Source organism: Perissodus microlepis, chromosome 23, assembly GCF_051167445.1.
Source record: "Perissodus microlepis isolate ML-2025 ecotype Zambia chromosome 23, ASM5116744v1, whole genome shotgun sequence".
NCBI classification, from domain to species: domain Eukaryota; kingdom Metazoa; phylum Chordata; class Actinopteri; order Cichliformes; family Cichlidae; genus Perissodus; species Perissodus microlepis.
This window is the reverse complement of record NC_140482.1, coordinates 31,032,752-31,047,737: the sequence shown is the minus strand read 5'-3', so window position 1 is coordinate 31,047,737 and position 14,986 is coordinate 31,032,752. Positions and strand designations below refer to the sequence as shown.

The window sequence follows — 14,986 nt, the reverse complement described above, 5'->3', positions numbered from 1 at the left end:
ACAACGCATCAGCTTACAACAGCAAGTTAGTGTGTCTGATTATTGTGATCCTCTCAAATGTTTAACACTGTGATGACACAAGAGGAAAACTTACCCTCTCCTCTACTATGACCTTCTTTTCCGGCCTCAGCTGTTCTTTGGGTTTATTTTGGCTTTTTCTTTTTAATTAAGCTGCTTTATAATGTAGCACTTGGGGACTGTGGGGACAAAGAACTCCCTCAAAGAGAAGCATACTCTGAAAGAGTAGTTTGTGGACTGCTTTCTCAGAGCTTCACCATTCCCCCCCCCCCCCCCCCCCCCCTAAATATTTCAAAACAAAGTCCCTGCATGGTGGTGTGCAATATTTATGCTAACCTTTTTGATGTCTTTCTCTGCATGTAGACCCTGAACCTGGCCTATAGCAGCACTTTTGGCTCCTATAGAAACTTTTTGGGCCCCCCACACATTAAGGTGATGTGCAGACTGCTGGGCTACCAGGGCATCGCTGTGGTGATGGAGGAGCTGCTGAAGGTTGTCAAAAGCCTGGTGAGTGTGTAATGATGTGCAGGAGCTATGATTTCATGATGCTACTGTGCTTCATTCTTTTTGAGTTCCCTTCCCTTTAAGTGGAGTTAAGCTCTCTGTTTCTACAGCTTCAGGGCACCATAATGCAGTATGTGAAGACCCTGATGGAGGTGATGCCCAAGATTTGCAGACTTCCACGCTACGAGTACGGTTCCCCGGGTATGTCAAAGTGTAGCCAGCTGATACACAATGTCTGGGTCTGATACAAGCAGTAAAAAAAACTCAGCAGATACTGCACATGTAGAAAAAGATAACAGTGATATTTAATACGAGTCAAAGAACACCCATACATGTGAATATAAGCCACTGCGTGGAGACATCTGGTGCTTTTTGGTCACAGTGCTGGATTTTGCTTGTTTTGTGTGTTAGCGTTCAAACTGCATTTTATTGACTTTCATTTTAACTGGTAGAAAAGGCAAAACCTCTGAGCACAGTGGATTTGCTCTGTCAGTCGTGTCAGGTTCTTAGCCGCACAGACTGAATCTGCAGAACAAGTCGGAGTAAAATCTGAAGCTGTGAGTCAGGAGCGAACGCTTCATTCAAATTAAGCAAACTGCTGGAAATGAGTCGTATTTAACATTTTAATCAAAGCTTTCAAATGTGAGGAGAAAAACTGGTCACATTTCCTTTTGTTAGATGACCTTGTTCAGTCAAAAGATTTGCGTCACATCTACGTGAACGCAGTTGTGCAGAACTCATGGTGCTGCTGTCGTGTCTTTGGCTTTGCACAGTGAAAGATTTTGTGTATCCAGCAATGATCCAGAAGCACCTAGTCTGACATGTAGGCAAAACACTGATTGGCGTAAAGGTTTTCCTTAATGGGAAAGGAAGTATCAGTAACGTTCACCAGGAAGAGGAAGCACAAAAAAAGTAATCAAAGAGTTGCGGTGGACACGTTTCAGTACAGAGACCTTTATCTTGACTTTCTTTACTCCACTGAGGGAGCAGCAACAGAACACACATGAGCCCACAAAACCTGCCCTTCATGTGCTTATCAGGGAGCGCTGCATACCTGCTGTAATCTACTTTTGAGTGCTGTTATCTGTAGCAGATATGTGATAACTGCAGTGTAATTCCATTCAGGTATCCTGGAGTTCTTCCACCACCAGCTGAAGGACATCGTTGAGTACGCTGAGCTCAAGACTGTGTGTTTCCAGAACCTGAGGGAGGTGGGCAACGCCATCCTGTTCTGTCTGCTGAGTGAGCAGAGCCTGGTACGGGTCGCGGGGTCATCGGGAGCCTGTGGCGACTTTAAGATGCTCCGCAGATGTTTTCATTATTTTTTTTTTTCTTCATGCAGTCGCCTCCTGTTCTAAAGTTTTGCTGTTTTCCCTCCAGTCACAGGAAGAAGTTTGTGATTTGCTGCATGCTGCACCTTTCCAGAACATTCTTCCCAGAGTCCACGTCAAAGGTAAATACAGAGAGAAAAAGTCACTTTTATTTGCACAGTCAAAACAGCAGGAGGGACCCAAAAACTTTTCCGGTTCAGACACATGTATTAACATCCCAGATCTCTAAAACGTCCACTTGAATAAACGGCCTAAATTTAATAATCAAAGTAAGAATGTGTAATATTTTGTAGTCCCTGCACAAGTCACAGTTGTTCCTGGGGAGGGTTGGACTTAGCTGGGAATGCCCTTTGTCATGATTTTGTTCATAACTTTATGGACAAATTTCTAGGCACAGTCAACAGGCAGATGGGTTCCTATTGATAAATTTGTGCTCTTTTGCTCTGCGCAGTTCATACAGTGTAATCAATAAACGGTCTCCGTGCTCCATCTGCTCTGGGTCCAAAACAATGATTCAAGCGTCTGAAATCTCTGCTCACTGTTGAATAAATGGCGATTCTGGTGGTGCCAGAGTGACTCCCAGCGATTTAACCATAACCCGAAATCACAAAACTCTTTAATTTCCCTTCCTGCGACCTTAAGCTCATTGCATCCTGCTTAAGTAATCTAAAAAGGGTCACAAAGACTTCATCACATTGACCCTTTTATCCATCTGTCCGTCCATGCTCTGCTGTTATCGCTCCGCTCAGATCGTTCTGGCAGCAGGATAAACATATTTATCCAGATTTGCCTCATTTTTCAACTCGTCCTGGAGGATCCTGAAGTGTTTCTTGTCCATGTGAGATTTATGATCCCTTGTGCTTCTTTTTGGGTCTTCTACCTTTTGGATGGAGGGATTGACATGAAGGAGCAGCTGCACTGAGCTTGTTCTGGATAAGGCTCATTTTATTTGTATGAACCCCCACCTTTGTTTTCTCTAACCAAAAACAAGTTTGTTTAAATAGAGGCTCATTTCAGCTGCTTGTTTTCATGATTTCATCTTTTGGTTCCAAAGTTGACTAACAATGAGACTCATTAACCAGCTGAAAAAAACGAAACCTTTCCGTGTAAATTTCCTCCTCGGTTTTTCCCCTCACTCAAGGGTGAGATGCAGCACCCAGCTGTTTTCCATCATTAAAGTATTGTTTTAGGAAAGGCTTAACAATTTTAAAACCGGTGGGCGCTGTGTTCTAGCAAATATTAGTTCAGCAGGAGTCAAGAGTGCTTTTGTTGGGTACGGTTTTCAGCTGGGATTACAGAGAGTCAGTTATTCCAGCAGAGCATTATCTGCAGCAGGTGTGCATGCGCGTGTGTGTCAGAGACACCAGCGTGCCATACCGTGGTTTACTGATATGTTTTCATTGGTTGCAGAAGATTGTAGAGGTTACAACTTGTTCTGGCTCACAGTATTTCTAATTTTTTCTAAGTTTTTAATAAGTAAAATCCCATAAAGCTAAAATTTTATAAACCCAAACATGTTGTGCGTTTGAGTTTGTTATTAATATAATGTTTACAATAACTTTAGCTTATTCCAGGTAAGCAAAATTTTACCTTCATTCTCTGAATATTCCAGACTTGCATTGGAGCTGGATAGAAATTTGGCACATTGTTAATTTTTCCAACATTTTTTGTTGTATTCAAAAATACAGCAGATATCCAGAAGAAATTTTAAAAGCTGAAAAACACATTTACTCTCTGTTCACATGAACTGCAACCAAATCAGTTTTATACCCAACTCGAAGTGTCAAAATCTGATGACAAAATCAGATTTTTGCTCAGCACAAGTTCTTTTTCCTCTGTAAATCGTAGTTTGAATAAGCTGTAGCAGTTTAACGTCTGTGACGTAGAGGAGCATAAACGGCCACAGGGTACCCTGGATGTTTGATCTGTTTCTGATGAATCATCGGTGGTTGCTCATAAAAAGCTCATCTTCTAGCCTTTGATTCCATCTGTGTGATAATATTTTTCCATTCATGTTTATTGTAAATGTTCAGTATGAGTAAGCCCATGCATGAAGGTGCGGTTTGTGCATTTACTTTCCAGTCGATGTTGATCATGCAGAAACTTACGAGGATGTCACACTTTTTTTTTTCCTTTCTTGCTGGTGTCATAAAGCTCCGTTACACACCCTGTGTATTTCCAGGACCTGGTAATCTGGAAAAATCTTAATATGAAGGTCAAATTCTGGCAGGCTTCATTAAATTTATTAAAGTTAATGTAGAAAAAAAACAGCTGATTGTGAGAAGTTTTTGTTTTATTTAATTTATTTATTTTTTGTTATATAAGTAACAACTCTGTGTGTCGGACTGCGTTTTGGCACATTTTCACTTTTTTCCTTTCTTAGTCTGAACTTTCTATTTCTTGTAAGCTGTTATTTATTTATTTATTTATTTATTTATTTTCTTTTTTTTAAACCTCTTTCTGAAGAACAAATTTCCACTGGTTGACAATCCTCAACTTAAACTTCATGCATTTCTTTGTCTGTCTGTGTAGAGGGGGAGCGCCTCGACGCCAAGATGAAGCGCTTGGAGGCCAAATACACAGCGCTGCATATGGTTCCCCTGATAGAACGCCTCGGCACACCACAGGTAAGAGCCGTCAGATGGTGTGTTCACTTTGCCTCGGGTTAGTTATGTAAATACAAATGCTGGAGTGTTTCAGGGCCAATTCAAAACCAGCAGATGTTTGTCTCTAACAACCAATGAGGAAACTACTTTCTTCTCAGTACAGCTGAGAGCTGGAGTTAAAATATCTTCAGAGCTCAAATAAATTCTCCAGGAGGACTTCATGAACAAATTTGTTGCCATATAAATGTGTTTCAGCGTGTGGACTTTATCCTGAGGATGACATCAGGCAATAAACCAACTTATTTTGTTTCACTCTGAACACACCATTAAGACAGCGATAAGCTACAGTTGCTCCTGTGTCATGTGACACTTATGGAGGATGCTGACCGGTAGACGATCTTTTGAATGCTTTTACTTCTCTTTCAGCAAATAGCCATCGCTCGTGAGGGCGACCTATTGACCAAAGAGCGCCTGTGTTGCGGTCTGTCCATGTTCGAGGTTATCCTCACACGTGTGCGAGGCTTCCTGGAGGACCCTGTGTGGCGTGGGCCGTTGCCCAGCAACGGCGTGATGCACGTGGACGAGTGTGTGGAGTTCCACCGCCTCTGGAGCGCCATGCAGTTTGTGTATTGCATTCCTGTGGGAGCCCACGAGTTCACAGTGGAGTGAGTGTGGCAGAACACAAACACGCTTCCTCTCACCTAATATTTACTAACACACCCTCTTCCTGTCCCTCAGGCAGTGCTTTGGAGACGGCCTCCACTGGGCAGGCTGCATGATCATCGCCCTGCTGGGACAGCAGAGACGCTTTGACATCCTCGACTTCAGCTACCACCTCCTCAAGGTGCAGAAGCATGACGGGAAGGATGAGATCATCAAGAGCGTGGTGAGTTTGAAAGACATGAGCACGGCTGTTAAATACAGCATACATAAGGTGCAGATTTAACACACCTGACGTCCCCGTGACCCCGAGCATCTCCACCAGTTACTGCATCTAAAATAATGAGCACACCATCTCAAATAGCAAATGTACAAAGAATAGAAGTAAAGACCTGCGTATGTCTTCAATTCAGTTATTTTTTTTATCCATTTTTAATTATTATTTTTGACACACATCAAGAAAATGTGATTGACTTTTCTGCTTCATGCCATAACCTGCTGATATGATATGAAACCTCAACAACAGGCTGTTAAACGCACGGCTGAACTCTGAACATTAGATAATAAAATCTGCTGATGGCGCCCTGCGTGACATGACGTGAAAAGTTCATAAAGATTATGACCCGTATGGAATTTATCAAGGTGAGTTTAGGTTCACATGACTTCTGTTTGTTGTCGTTTTGTAGCCTTTAGGGTGTTGATAATGATGTAATCTGGCTTCAGTCACACCTGATCATATGAGACTCAGATTTAAAAAGCTATATTCCTTTTTTAACCTCTGTAAATAAGCGATACTTTTCTATAAATCCTTTGTAAAAAAAAAAAAAAAAACACAGTACGAACTGGTAATGAAGTATGAAAGATGAGCTTGATGAGTTTCAGATCCTCCACCTCTGTTTGTCGTGTAGCAGCCAATAACGTCGCAGCGTTTAAAGTCACTAAACAAGATCCGTCTCAGGTGTGAGATTACAACAGTTAAAATAACTTCATACATTACTGAGAGCAAACCACAATGAACTGGTTTTTTTTGTTTTCTAATGCTGTGTTTCTGCTTTGAGTCCAAAATTATGAATTATTAATTTCACTGCTAACAGAAAGCTAAATACAGCTCAGCGTGCAGCTGCAGACGTCCGTCCTTCTGCTTCATGAGCACAAGCGTGTCGGCGATCACAGGAGCGGCTTCAGATGTTCATTTTCCTCAGTTTTGCAGCACTCTGGTCCTTGCGGAGGCAGCGCAGGGAAGTTGAAATCAGAACTCGGATTTCTGCCAAAAAAAAAATACTTGAATAATTTATGTTGAAATCCGTTACTGAATGTAGCAAAGAGCACAAAAGGCTTCAGCGTGACCCACTGAATCATAAATGGACTGTTTTTTGTTTGGTTTTTTCCCTCACGGACTATGAAAGAGTTTTGAATCAGTTTTTAAAAAGCTGGGAGTGAAGTGTAGCACGATGAAAGAGAAATGGGCGTGATGCTTCTGTTTGCTAGGAGCTTACCTGCCTCTCAGGAATTTTCGTTGTGTTTTGTTTTCTGTGATTGTTGATGAACTCTTTGTTGTTGGGTTTTTTTTTTGGGGTTTTTTTTTTGGGGGTTTTTTTTTTTTTTTTTGGAACTCTTTGAGTATTGTGCGTTGGCAACACTGACCCAGCAACATTGTGATGCATTCATGGGCAGATAAGTAGGTCACTGAGAACCAAACCCACAGGTTTCACTGAGTACATGGGGAAAAAAGCTAATCAGCGTGGCTGCACATGAAAACACAGAATGAGGTTCTGAAGTCGTCAGATAGTCGCTGCAGGTAACCCTCCGCGATGTTACACTCTTCAGCGTTTGTGTGGATTAAGCAGATGAGTTAGTTTTAGAACTGCCGGGAGCTGGATTTAACCTTGAAATGAGCCTGGCTAACTGTCCCGTTTTCTTGGTGCTCAGCTCACATCTCCCAGCTGGATCCTCAGATTTAACTGAAACACTGTTAAAGTTCATAATAAGCTGTTTTATACACAATTGCATACAATTTTCTGTTCTTCCACTGCCATTTGGATCATTTGGAAACAGCAAATATCAAACAGGCTCTTATAGCTCCTCCCCCTTTATGGGAGCTTTTTCTAATTGGCTGTCCCAGATAAACAGAAGGTTTAAACAGCAGGTCGGCGGGGCTTCCCCACGTCTGCGGTAACTACATGTAGTTCCGCAGAAATAAATCCTAAAGTCCAAGAAAGAGTTGGCATTTTTTCCTTGTTTTGAAGTTGCTCATTCAGAACATCCTCATGTTCTACAACAAGCCACTAAATGAGACTGCAGAAGATGTCAGGCAAACTCCAACCCACCAAATGCACAAGCTCAGAGGCATTGATGGCTACCATGACTTCAATGTTTATGTCTGAAGTTCAGTTTTGTTTTGTTTTTTATGCAACTGATGCAAATACTCTTGAGAAACTGCAGAGAAAAGTTATCTGGCTAAAACGTGTCACAAACTGTTATTTCCTGTGACGATCCAAAAGCCCATAGGGGGGGTTAAGAAAAATCCTGTTGGGAATTATTGTCGTCAACTTCAGGGCTGACCTACTATAAATACACCCTGCTCTCTCTGTGACCTCAGAATGGAGAGTTGGAAAAACTGTGTAACACTGAGCGTTTAGCACAGTTTGAGCTGTTGGCTTTATGTGCTATTAGAAACTGTGGCCACGTTTAAAATAAACGTTCACCAGTGAAATAGGATCTGACATAAAAGCAACAATGTGATTAAGTGGGACCTGTTCTGAGCTCATTCCCGTGTTTGTCTCCCATTCAGCCTCTAAAGAAGATGGTGGACAGAATCCGCAGATTCCAAGTCCTCAACAACGAGATCTTCGCCATCCTGAACAAGTACATGAAGTCTGGCGACGGCGAGAACATGCCGGTCGAGCACGTGCGATGCTTCCAGCCTCCGATACACCAGTCGCTCGCCAGCAGCTGAGGAGGCCGTCGACACTGTGGACCAGCGTGAAGTTTCAAACACAGTCCGCATCACCACGAATATTGCCCTTTGGGTCTGAGGACCATAGTGTCAGAAGTTGGGCCACTTTTTCTTTTTTGTATTCATTTGTGCCTTATCAGAAAAGAATATTTACACTTTTTGGATATTCTTTGTTTTATACTTGCAGACAGAAGTAGATCAGAGAGAGGAAGTAGTTTTTATCTGACATATTTAAGGGTTTGCGGTGGCAGGTGTTTGAGGGTGAGCATTAATCTATTGTGTGGGTGATGGTAAATTTATATTTTCTACACTGTTCAACTTGCATGCTAAACATTTTAAGTGGAACTGAAGTAACAGAGCTCATGCTTATGTTCAGCATTTATTCACTGTGCCTTATGTTTTAATCATTTAATTCAATAAATATGTAACAAATGTTGGTTTGTGTCGAGCTTTTAATGTAAAAACTGCAAAGAAAAAGTTCAGAACTCCCAACATTAACTGCCGTTACCTTCAAGTATGACGACAACTCAAATCATAGAACGTCCTATCAAATGTAGTCATTGTCAGCAGGACTTCATAAAGTATATATATATTTATATATATATATATTAAAACTTCATCTGATTCATAGAAAGGAAGTCAGTGCATGTCCATAAAACCTTTTTATAAAACTTATTTACAGCGCTACACAGGAATGAAATTAAGTTTAACTAGAGATGAATATGAGCCATATTCCAAGAAAAGTAAGGCAAATTAAAACATTAACTACAATCCACTGGTCTGTTCACGCCCCGGATCGCTGATTGTCTCATTCTCGCGCTCCACGTCTACATCAGAGCCGCGGCCGAGTCTTCTGGAATAGGGAGGTCCTTAGTGATCCAGCAAGGACGTCATCGTGCCATTCCTTCTGGAGACGCTATCGAAATGCGAAGCCGTGTCTCGCTCCTCCAAGTCTCCGGTCGACTTCTCGTCCAGCAGTTCGTAGGCAGTGTGAGATGCTATGCCGTTGGCTGTGGGAAACGCTCGTTCTTCCTTCCGCATGGACACCGCGAGCGTGGCCAGGCTCACGCTAACGTCTTTAAAGGCGTGGAGCAGGAAGATGCCCACGATGATTGTGAGGAAGCCACTGAGTGTGCCGATGACATCGTCTGCTCCCATGTGCTCCCACTCTTTGAAAAGGATGGCGGAGCAGGTGAGCACGGACGTGGTGAAGAACACGTAGTAGATTGGCGTTACCAGGGAGGTGTTGAAAATGTCCAGAGCTTTGTTCAGGTAGTTGATCTGCGTGCTCACACAGCCCACTAGACCCAGGAGCAGGATCCACGCCAGCGGGTTTTTCACCACGCTCGTCCCGGCGATCGCTTCCTTGATGGCGATGCCCAGTCCTTTCACACAGGACACAGAGAGTGCTCCGATTACCGAGCAGATGGTGATGTAGACTAGGATGTTGGTCTGGCCGTGGCGGGGACCCACAACAAATATGAAGATGAGTGCAACGATGATGACGAGGGTGGCAAAGACAAGGAACCCTGAGAAAGAAAAAGAGAAGAGGTGGGACGGGGAGCATTTCAAGAAAATAAGCATCTGCAAACCATCACTATTCTCAGCATCCTTCACTTCAATAAATCCAATCTTATCTAATTCCGGGCTGCTGGGGTTGATCCCAGCTGCCATAATGTGTACACCTAGGCCAGGTTGCCACTCTGTCACTGGACTAATGGAGAGACTCATATTCACACATATGGGCAATTTAGAATCATTAACCCAACCCCACCAACTACCCGAGTACCCAGAGAGAACATACAAACTTAACGTTTAACAGTTAAAATTAATGTAGCCCTTCAAACTTTAACGTGTGACACACAAATCTTTTTTTTTTTTTTTTTTTACTTCCAGAGAGCAGGAGTCTGTTTTGTGAGGTTTTTTTCACATCATCTTTGAGCTAAAACAAATCAACTGAAGCAGAATGACACAGTTTAGCTTTTCAAAACCACAGAAACAGATTTATTTCCCTCATATTTTGCATATTAACACATTTGTTCATATGAGAGTATTAGATAACTAAAACTACTCGCAGAAAGAAACATCTTAACCAGCTGAAATAAAGAGATTACATTATTGTTTCAGTTATTTTAAAGTTTTTCCATGACCTGTTATTCTCACATGACTCTTAAGTCAGGAAGTGATAGATTTGTATTATAAAGATTGGATCTTGCTCCTGACCAAATATTCTCCACATTCAAATAATCAGAAAGAGTAAAGCTAACAATGAAACTAACAGTGGATACTAAATACTTTTTTGCTTCAGATGTGAACTTTGTGTTACAACAACAGAAAGTGACTCAAACAATTCCTGAGTTATCGCAGGTAAATTCCAGCTTCCATTTCCTGTCTGATGGAAATGAAAATATTCCAAATATAGCATCTGCTGAATGCGCTTTCACAAAAGTGAAAATACACGCTTTAGTTGTTCAGAGGGTGTGGTTCACTGAAACCTGCTGCTGGTAAACAAAGAAACTGAACATTTCTTCCACCTGATTGCCTGGAGCCGGTTTCCTCAGTGAAACAGAAGAATGATGCAAAATAGGATAACAAGTTTCCTGAAAGATCAACTTACTTTTTTTTTTTTGCACATTGTATTGATCAGTGAAAATCTGCAGATCTGTGTTAGCGCCCGGGACCGGTGTTGGGAGTAGGTTTGGCTTGTGATCCCCTGAAGCTGGGTTTGTGCTGCCTTCAGGAATTGAACCTGAGACCTTTTGCATGTAAGGCATGATCATGTTTTGTGAAGCAAAGATGAATATTCGGAGGAAATATCTGTAGACACGATCTACAGAGAAGAATTTTTTTCTGTACCTGGGTCAACCAGCTTGGCCGCCATCTCCTCGAGGCTGCTGATCTCCTCTTCCTTCGGCGCGTGAATGACCATGGTGGTGGAGCCCAGGATGCTGAGCAGACAGCCAAGCTTCCCGTGCAGGTTTAACCGTTCTGTCAGGAAGTATGACGACAGCACGGCGCTGCAAAAAAAAAAAAAAAAAAAAAATCATTTCAGGTCACACACACTCTTACACAATCAAAACATCGAGGTGGATGAGACACATGCACTCATCAGTACCTGACGAGCACGCTCAGGGCTCCCAGCGGTGTGACTAGCGTCGCAGGAGCAAAGGCGTACGCGGCGAAGTTGGCCGCTTCCCCAGCCCCCACTGCAAAAGGTTAACAGACAGTTATTTCCACACATGAAGGAAAGTAGAACTGTCCTGTGACAGAGACATGCAAACACTGTAATACTATCTGAGGTTTAGGGCATTTCGCAACAGAGGTAGTAGAGAAAGAAAGGGTTTGACAATGGGACAGTGACAAAATATCTTAAAGCTAGCGAGATGAAGCTGGATTATTACATCTGTAATAATGAAATACATGCACCAATATACCATCTGATTCAACAATGAGATTACATTTAGCTCATTTGTTATTACCAAACACTTTCGTTCATTCCCAGGTCCTTGTTTTTATTTTTGGACTCTCCTAGAGTAGCCCTGCATGATTCACAGTTCAAAATAATCCTAATTTATCTCACTTGTGTAGTCAGATTTCATCGACTGCCTGAAATAAGCCGTTTCAGCCCCTTTAAGGATACTTTCTGATCCCAGAGTAGGAAACAAATCTGTGATAAACTGAGTGTTTGGAGCAGTCTGAGCTTTGAAGGATTACTGTAAATACACTGAGCTCATCATTAGAAACTTTGGACATGTTTAATATGAACATCCACCACTGGAAAAGGATGACAAGAGAGAAAAAAAAAACAAGGTTTGCTTTAAAATCAAGTGTAAGACTGAGATCGTGATTACTTAGCATGGTTAATCAGTTCTTGGAGAACTTAAATATCTAATATTAAAAAAAAATGTGTTCTTCCTTGAATCTGAATTGTAATTCAAGAGAATGGAATTAAATAAGCAAGAAAGAAGAAATCTGGGCAGGTTTTCTTCAGTTCAATCTGCCAAAGACCAATTCTGAGCTTTTATGTAACGATAACAAAAGTGAAGGAGACGCAAAAGAAGTCCTGAATGTGTCAAAATAACAACAGCAGCAGGTCTCCTTCAAACAGCATCAGCAATCAGCATGAGCCCAGGTGGTGCATCCACAAAGACAAATATCAGCGCCTGAAACCACATGTGACCTCAACATATGCAAATATGTTATGCACCAACTCTGGAGAATGTCTGCTACACCTGCATCTGAATGATCTCATTTCATTTTGAGCCACAGCGTTATCACTTACTTGATAGTAAACCTGCCCACCACAGCCACTCTTTCAGATACGCATGACCTCCCTGCCCTGAAAAGCAAAAGAAAAGTTTTCATTTCCATGTGATTCCTCATTTCAATGTCACTTGCATGTAAGAAAAACCTGAATTATGCAACTGCTCGCTTTGACTGCAGGTCAGGCGATGGACGTGAACTGAAGGTCGAGCAGAGCGCTGGAGTTAATGATTGCTAGGATTTAAGAGTGTTCATGACTCATGCACACAAACAACATGCAGACACACACTTAAACACACCCTGCACAGGTGAGGAGAACCTGACAAGCCTGAAATGTCACAATGGATAAGCATGTGTGGAAACATCCCTCACAGGGAGTGCCTGTGAGAGGGGAACAGACAGACAGGGGGTAACAGACAAGCAAACAAACAGAAAAAGAAGACTGAAGTGTGGGTCCCCTCAAGGTTTGGGGTGACCTGTATCGATGCTCAGAAAAAAGCCCCCCTACCTGCCCGTGTGGACCCCTTCCTCGCCAACCTCAGAAGTCCTTTCTTCTTCAGGATAAAACTGCCTCCGATGAAGATGCTGGAGCTGACGGCCAGCGCCAAGCCAATGTAGAAGTCATATTTGCCCCTGTCTTGAGCCATAGTGAGGCTGGATGTGTTGATGCGGTCTGTCACATTTACCAGCTGACAGCGCAGGTGCTGACCCAGTAAGGTGCAGTTCTGTCCGACCCAAACACCTGCCAGCAGAAGAACAGACCACAGGCTGGAGTGAGAGACCCATAAAGACCAGTGTTTAACGTCAGCACCCCAGCAGGAACCTACCGTGACCACAGTCCACTCTACACCCTGGAAAAGCATCACCTGAGGAGTTGGAGGAATCCATCTACCTGCTGTCCTTCCTACCTACAGTCTGCTCCCATTCACGTACATCCGAGTGACTCTCGGTAAAACCTGAAGGGTTTCTGGGTGTTGTACTGACATACATTCAAAAGCATTGTGCAACTCAGTCACCTGCTATGTAAATCACCTAACTCCAGTACTCAAGAATTCAGGAAGTGATACGAAAGGGAGGCTCACCTGGCCGCGATAGGTGAGGCTTAATGTCGAGTTAGCCTCAGGCGGTCTCTTTTTTACAGGCTGCTTTGGTGTTTAACGGAGTCTTCCCTGTGTGGACACTAATCTGTGCTTTAACTCACCGGCAGGAATAAAGAAAGCGTGTAAATGCTGCTATACGCCGCTAGCCGCATTAGCTTCATTAGCGCGGAGGCTAGCTGGCTGACTGGTTGGCTAACGCAGAGTGAATGAAGCCACTGAGAGTCTCTTTGCGCCGCCTTTAACGAGCACAGAGCTCGGATTATTACCTGCTCACCGCGGGCTGCTCCCCTCCACACACACACAAGAAGGTTCTCGCTGATGAACAGTCTGCTTTCCGGCTCCGTGGCTGCGCATCACCTACTGCTCCCTCCGCGTTCAACCAGCGCGCACACGCCGAGCCTCCAGACGTTGCTGCCGCACTGCGCGCCGCTCCTTCCGCCTCGCACAGGACACGCGGCCGGAGCGGTGTGCCCTCCGCCGGCGGGACCCAGCACCGCAGGCGGGACGCAACATCGGAACCACCTGGACCCGGAACCGCAGGCGTACTGGAAACTCCATCTCCATCATCAGGTCTACCAGGGAAACCTGGCAGCGCTTTATCATTAAAAAGAAAATCAGTGGTTACTAAAGTTATGATAGTTAAGTAAAACTAAACTGCTAAAACTAAATGTGATAGATAGATAGATAGATAGATAGATAGATAGATAGATAGATAGATAGATAGATAGATAGATTTCAAACGCACTAAAAATAAAATAATAATATAGATATCCTTATGATTTAGCATTTATTCGTTTTATCACAGTTTTATTACACTTGGTATTGAGGGTAATGTTTTTGAGACTCTCAGTCAGCTGCTTTCAAAAGGGCATGCCTCTCTATGCCCTTCATACCAATGACTGTAGAAAACAGTCATTGCTTCATACAATCATAATTAGAAAGACTAAAACAAAAGATTGTAGAAAATAACAAATTATACTTCCTAAATAATAATTTTTATTGCAAATCTGGTTTCTAATCAGACAGGTCTCACTTCAAAACATTTTGGTGTAATTTTCCAAAACAATGTATTTTAAATGTCATCCTTTGAAACCTACCACTTTGGTGGTCCAGAGGAAGTAGCCTCTAAGTTTTTAGAGAAATCTTTTTTAATGGCCTGTTTTTGTTTCTCATACCTATATATGCTTATATGTGGCAGACATTATAGATGTTTTAATGTTATTAATTAATTAAGCGGTTTTAAAAAGCATGCAAATGTTTGTCTTTGAAATAAAGACATAAAAACTTGCAGTTCAGTGCTTAACAATGTTCATTAAACCACCAGCCTGGGTAAGGTTTATGCCACAGCTGGCATAAATGAACAGTATTGGTAGTTACCAAAATCATTTTTATGTTTTTCTAATAAGTAATCCACCAGTAGTAATAATATTGTAACACTAAAAATATTTTTTTCTTCATTAATTTTAAAATGTGTTCTTTTACAACAAATAAGAAAACACCTAATAAAACCTTTTTAAGGATGCCAAATTCCAGTTATTTTCTTGCATT

General features: G+C 42.3%; 2 protein-coding genes across 4 annotated transcripts in view; one reads left to right on the top strand and one right to left on the bottom strand.

Annotated features, from left to right (window-relative positions):
* Positions 1–8,511, top strand: part of cyfip1 (cytoplasmic FMR1 interacting protein 1) — a 38,479-nt gene extending 29,968 nt beyond the window's left edge. For both annotated transcript variants that reach the window (XM_084921824.1, XM_084921823.1), the window contains exons 24-31: positions 382–525; positions 633–723; positions 1,648–1,778; positions 1,903–1,975; positions 4,386–4,480; positions 4,886–5,124; positions 5,198–5,345; positions 7,911–8,511. In XM_084921824.1, coding sequence (XP_084777950.1) covers positions 382–525; positions 633–723; positions 1,648–1,778; positions 1,903–1,975; positions 4,386–4,480; positions 4,886–5,124; positions 5,198–5,345; positions 7,911–8,075 — 1,086 coding nt within the window. In that variant the 3' untranslated portion in view covers positions 8,076–8,511. The remainder of the gene's footprint in view (positions 1–381; positions 526–632; positions 724–1,647; positions 1,779–1,902; positions 1,976–4,385; positions 4,481–4,885; positions 5,125–5,197; positions 5,346–7,910) is intronic.
* On the bottom strand, positions 8,510–13,926 carry nipa2 (NIPA magnesium transporter 2). 2 transcript variants are annotated; one of them, XM_084921825.1, is made up of 6 exons: positions 13,705–13,926; positions 12,847–13,080; positions 12,358–12,414; positions 11,191–11,281; positions 10,932–11,092; positions 8,510–9,604 (listed from the first exon to the last, which is right to left on the bottom strand). In XM_084921825.1, the coding sequence occupies exons 2-6, from the start codon at positions 12,983–12,985 to the stop codon at positions 8,946–8,948; spliced, it is 1,107 nt and encodes a 368-aa protein (XP_084777951.1). In that variant the 5' UTR covers positions 12,986–13,080; positions 13,705–13,926; the 3' UTR covers positions 8,510–8,945. The 2 variants fall into 2 exon arrangements, with proteins under 2 accessions (XP_084777951.1, XP_084777952.1); XM_084921826.1 differs by lacking the exon at positions 13,705–13,926 and adding an exon at positions 13,166–13,698.
* Between the last annotated feature and the right edge of the window lie 1,060 nt (positions 13,927–14,986).

Excerpts from the sequence above, each read along its gene's own strand:
- nipa2 (XM_084921826.1), bottom strand. The coding sequence starts at position 13,226 with ATGGATTCCTCCAACTCCTCAGGTGATGCTTTTCCAGGGTGTAGAGTG. Across the intron at positions 11,282-12,357 it reads GTGGGCAGGTTTACTATCAA|TGGGGGCTGGGGAAGCGGCC; the intron begins GTAAGTGATAAC and ends AACCTTTTGCAG. Across the intron at positions 9,605-10,931 it reads GGCCAAGCTGGTTGACCCAG|GGTTCCTTGTCTTTGCCACC; the intron begins GTACAGAAAAAA and ends TTTCTTTCTCAG.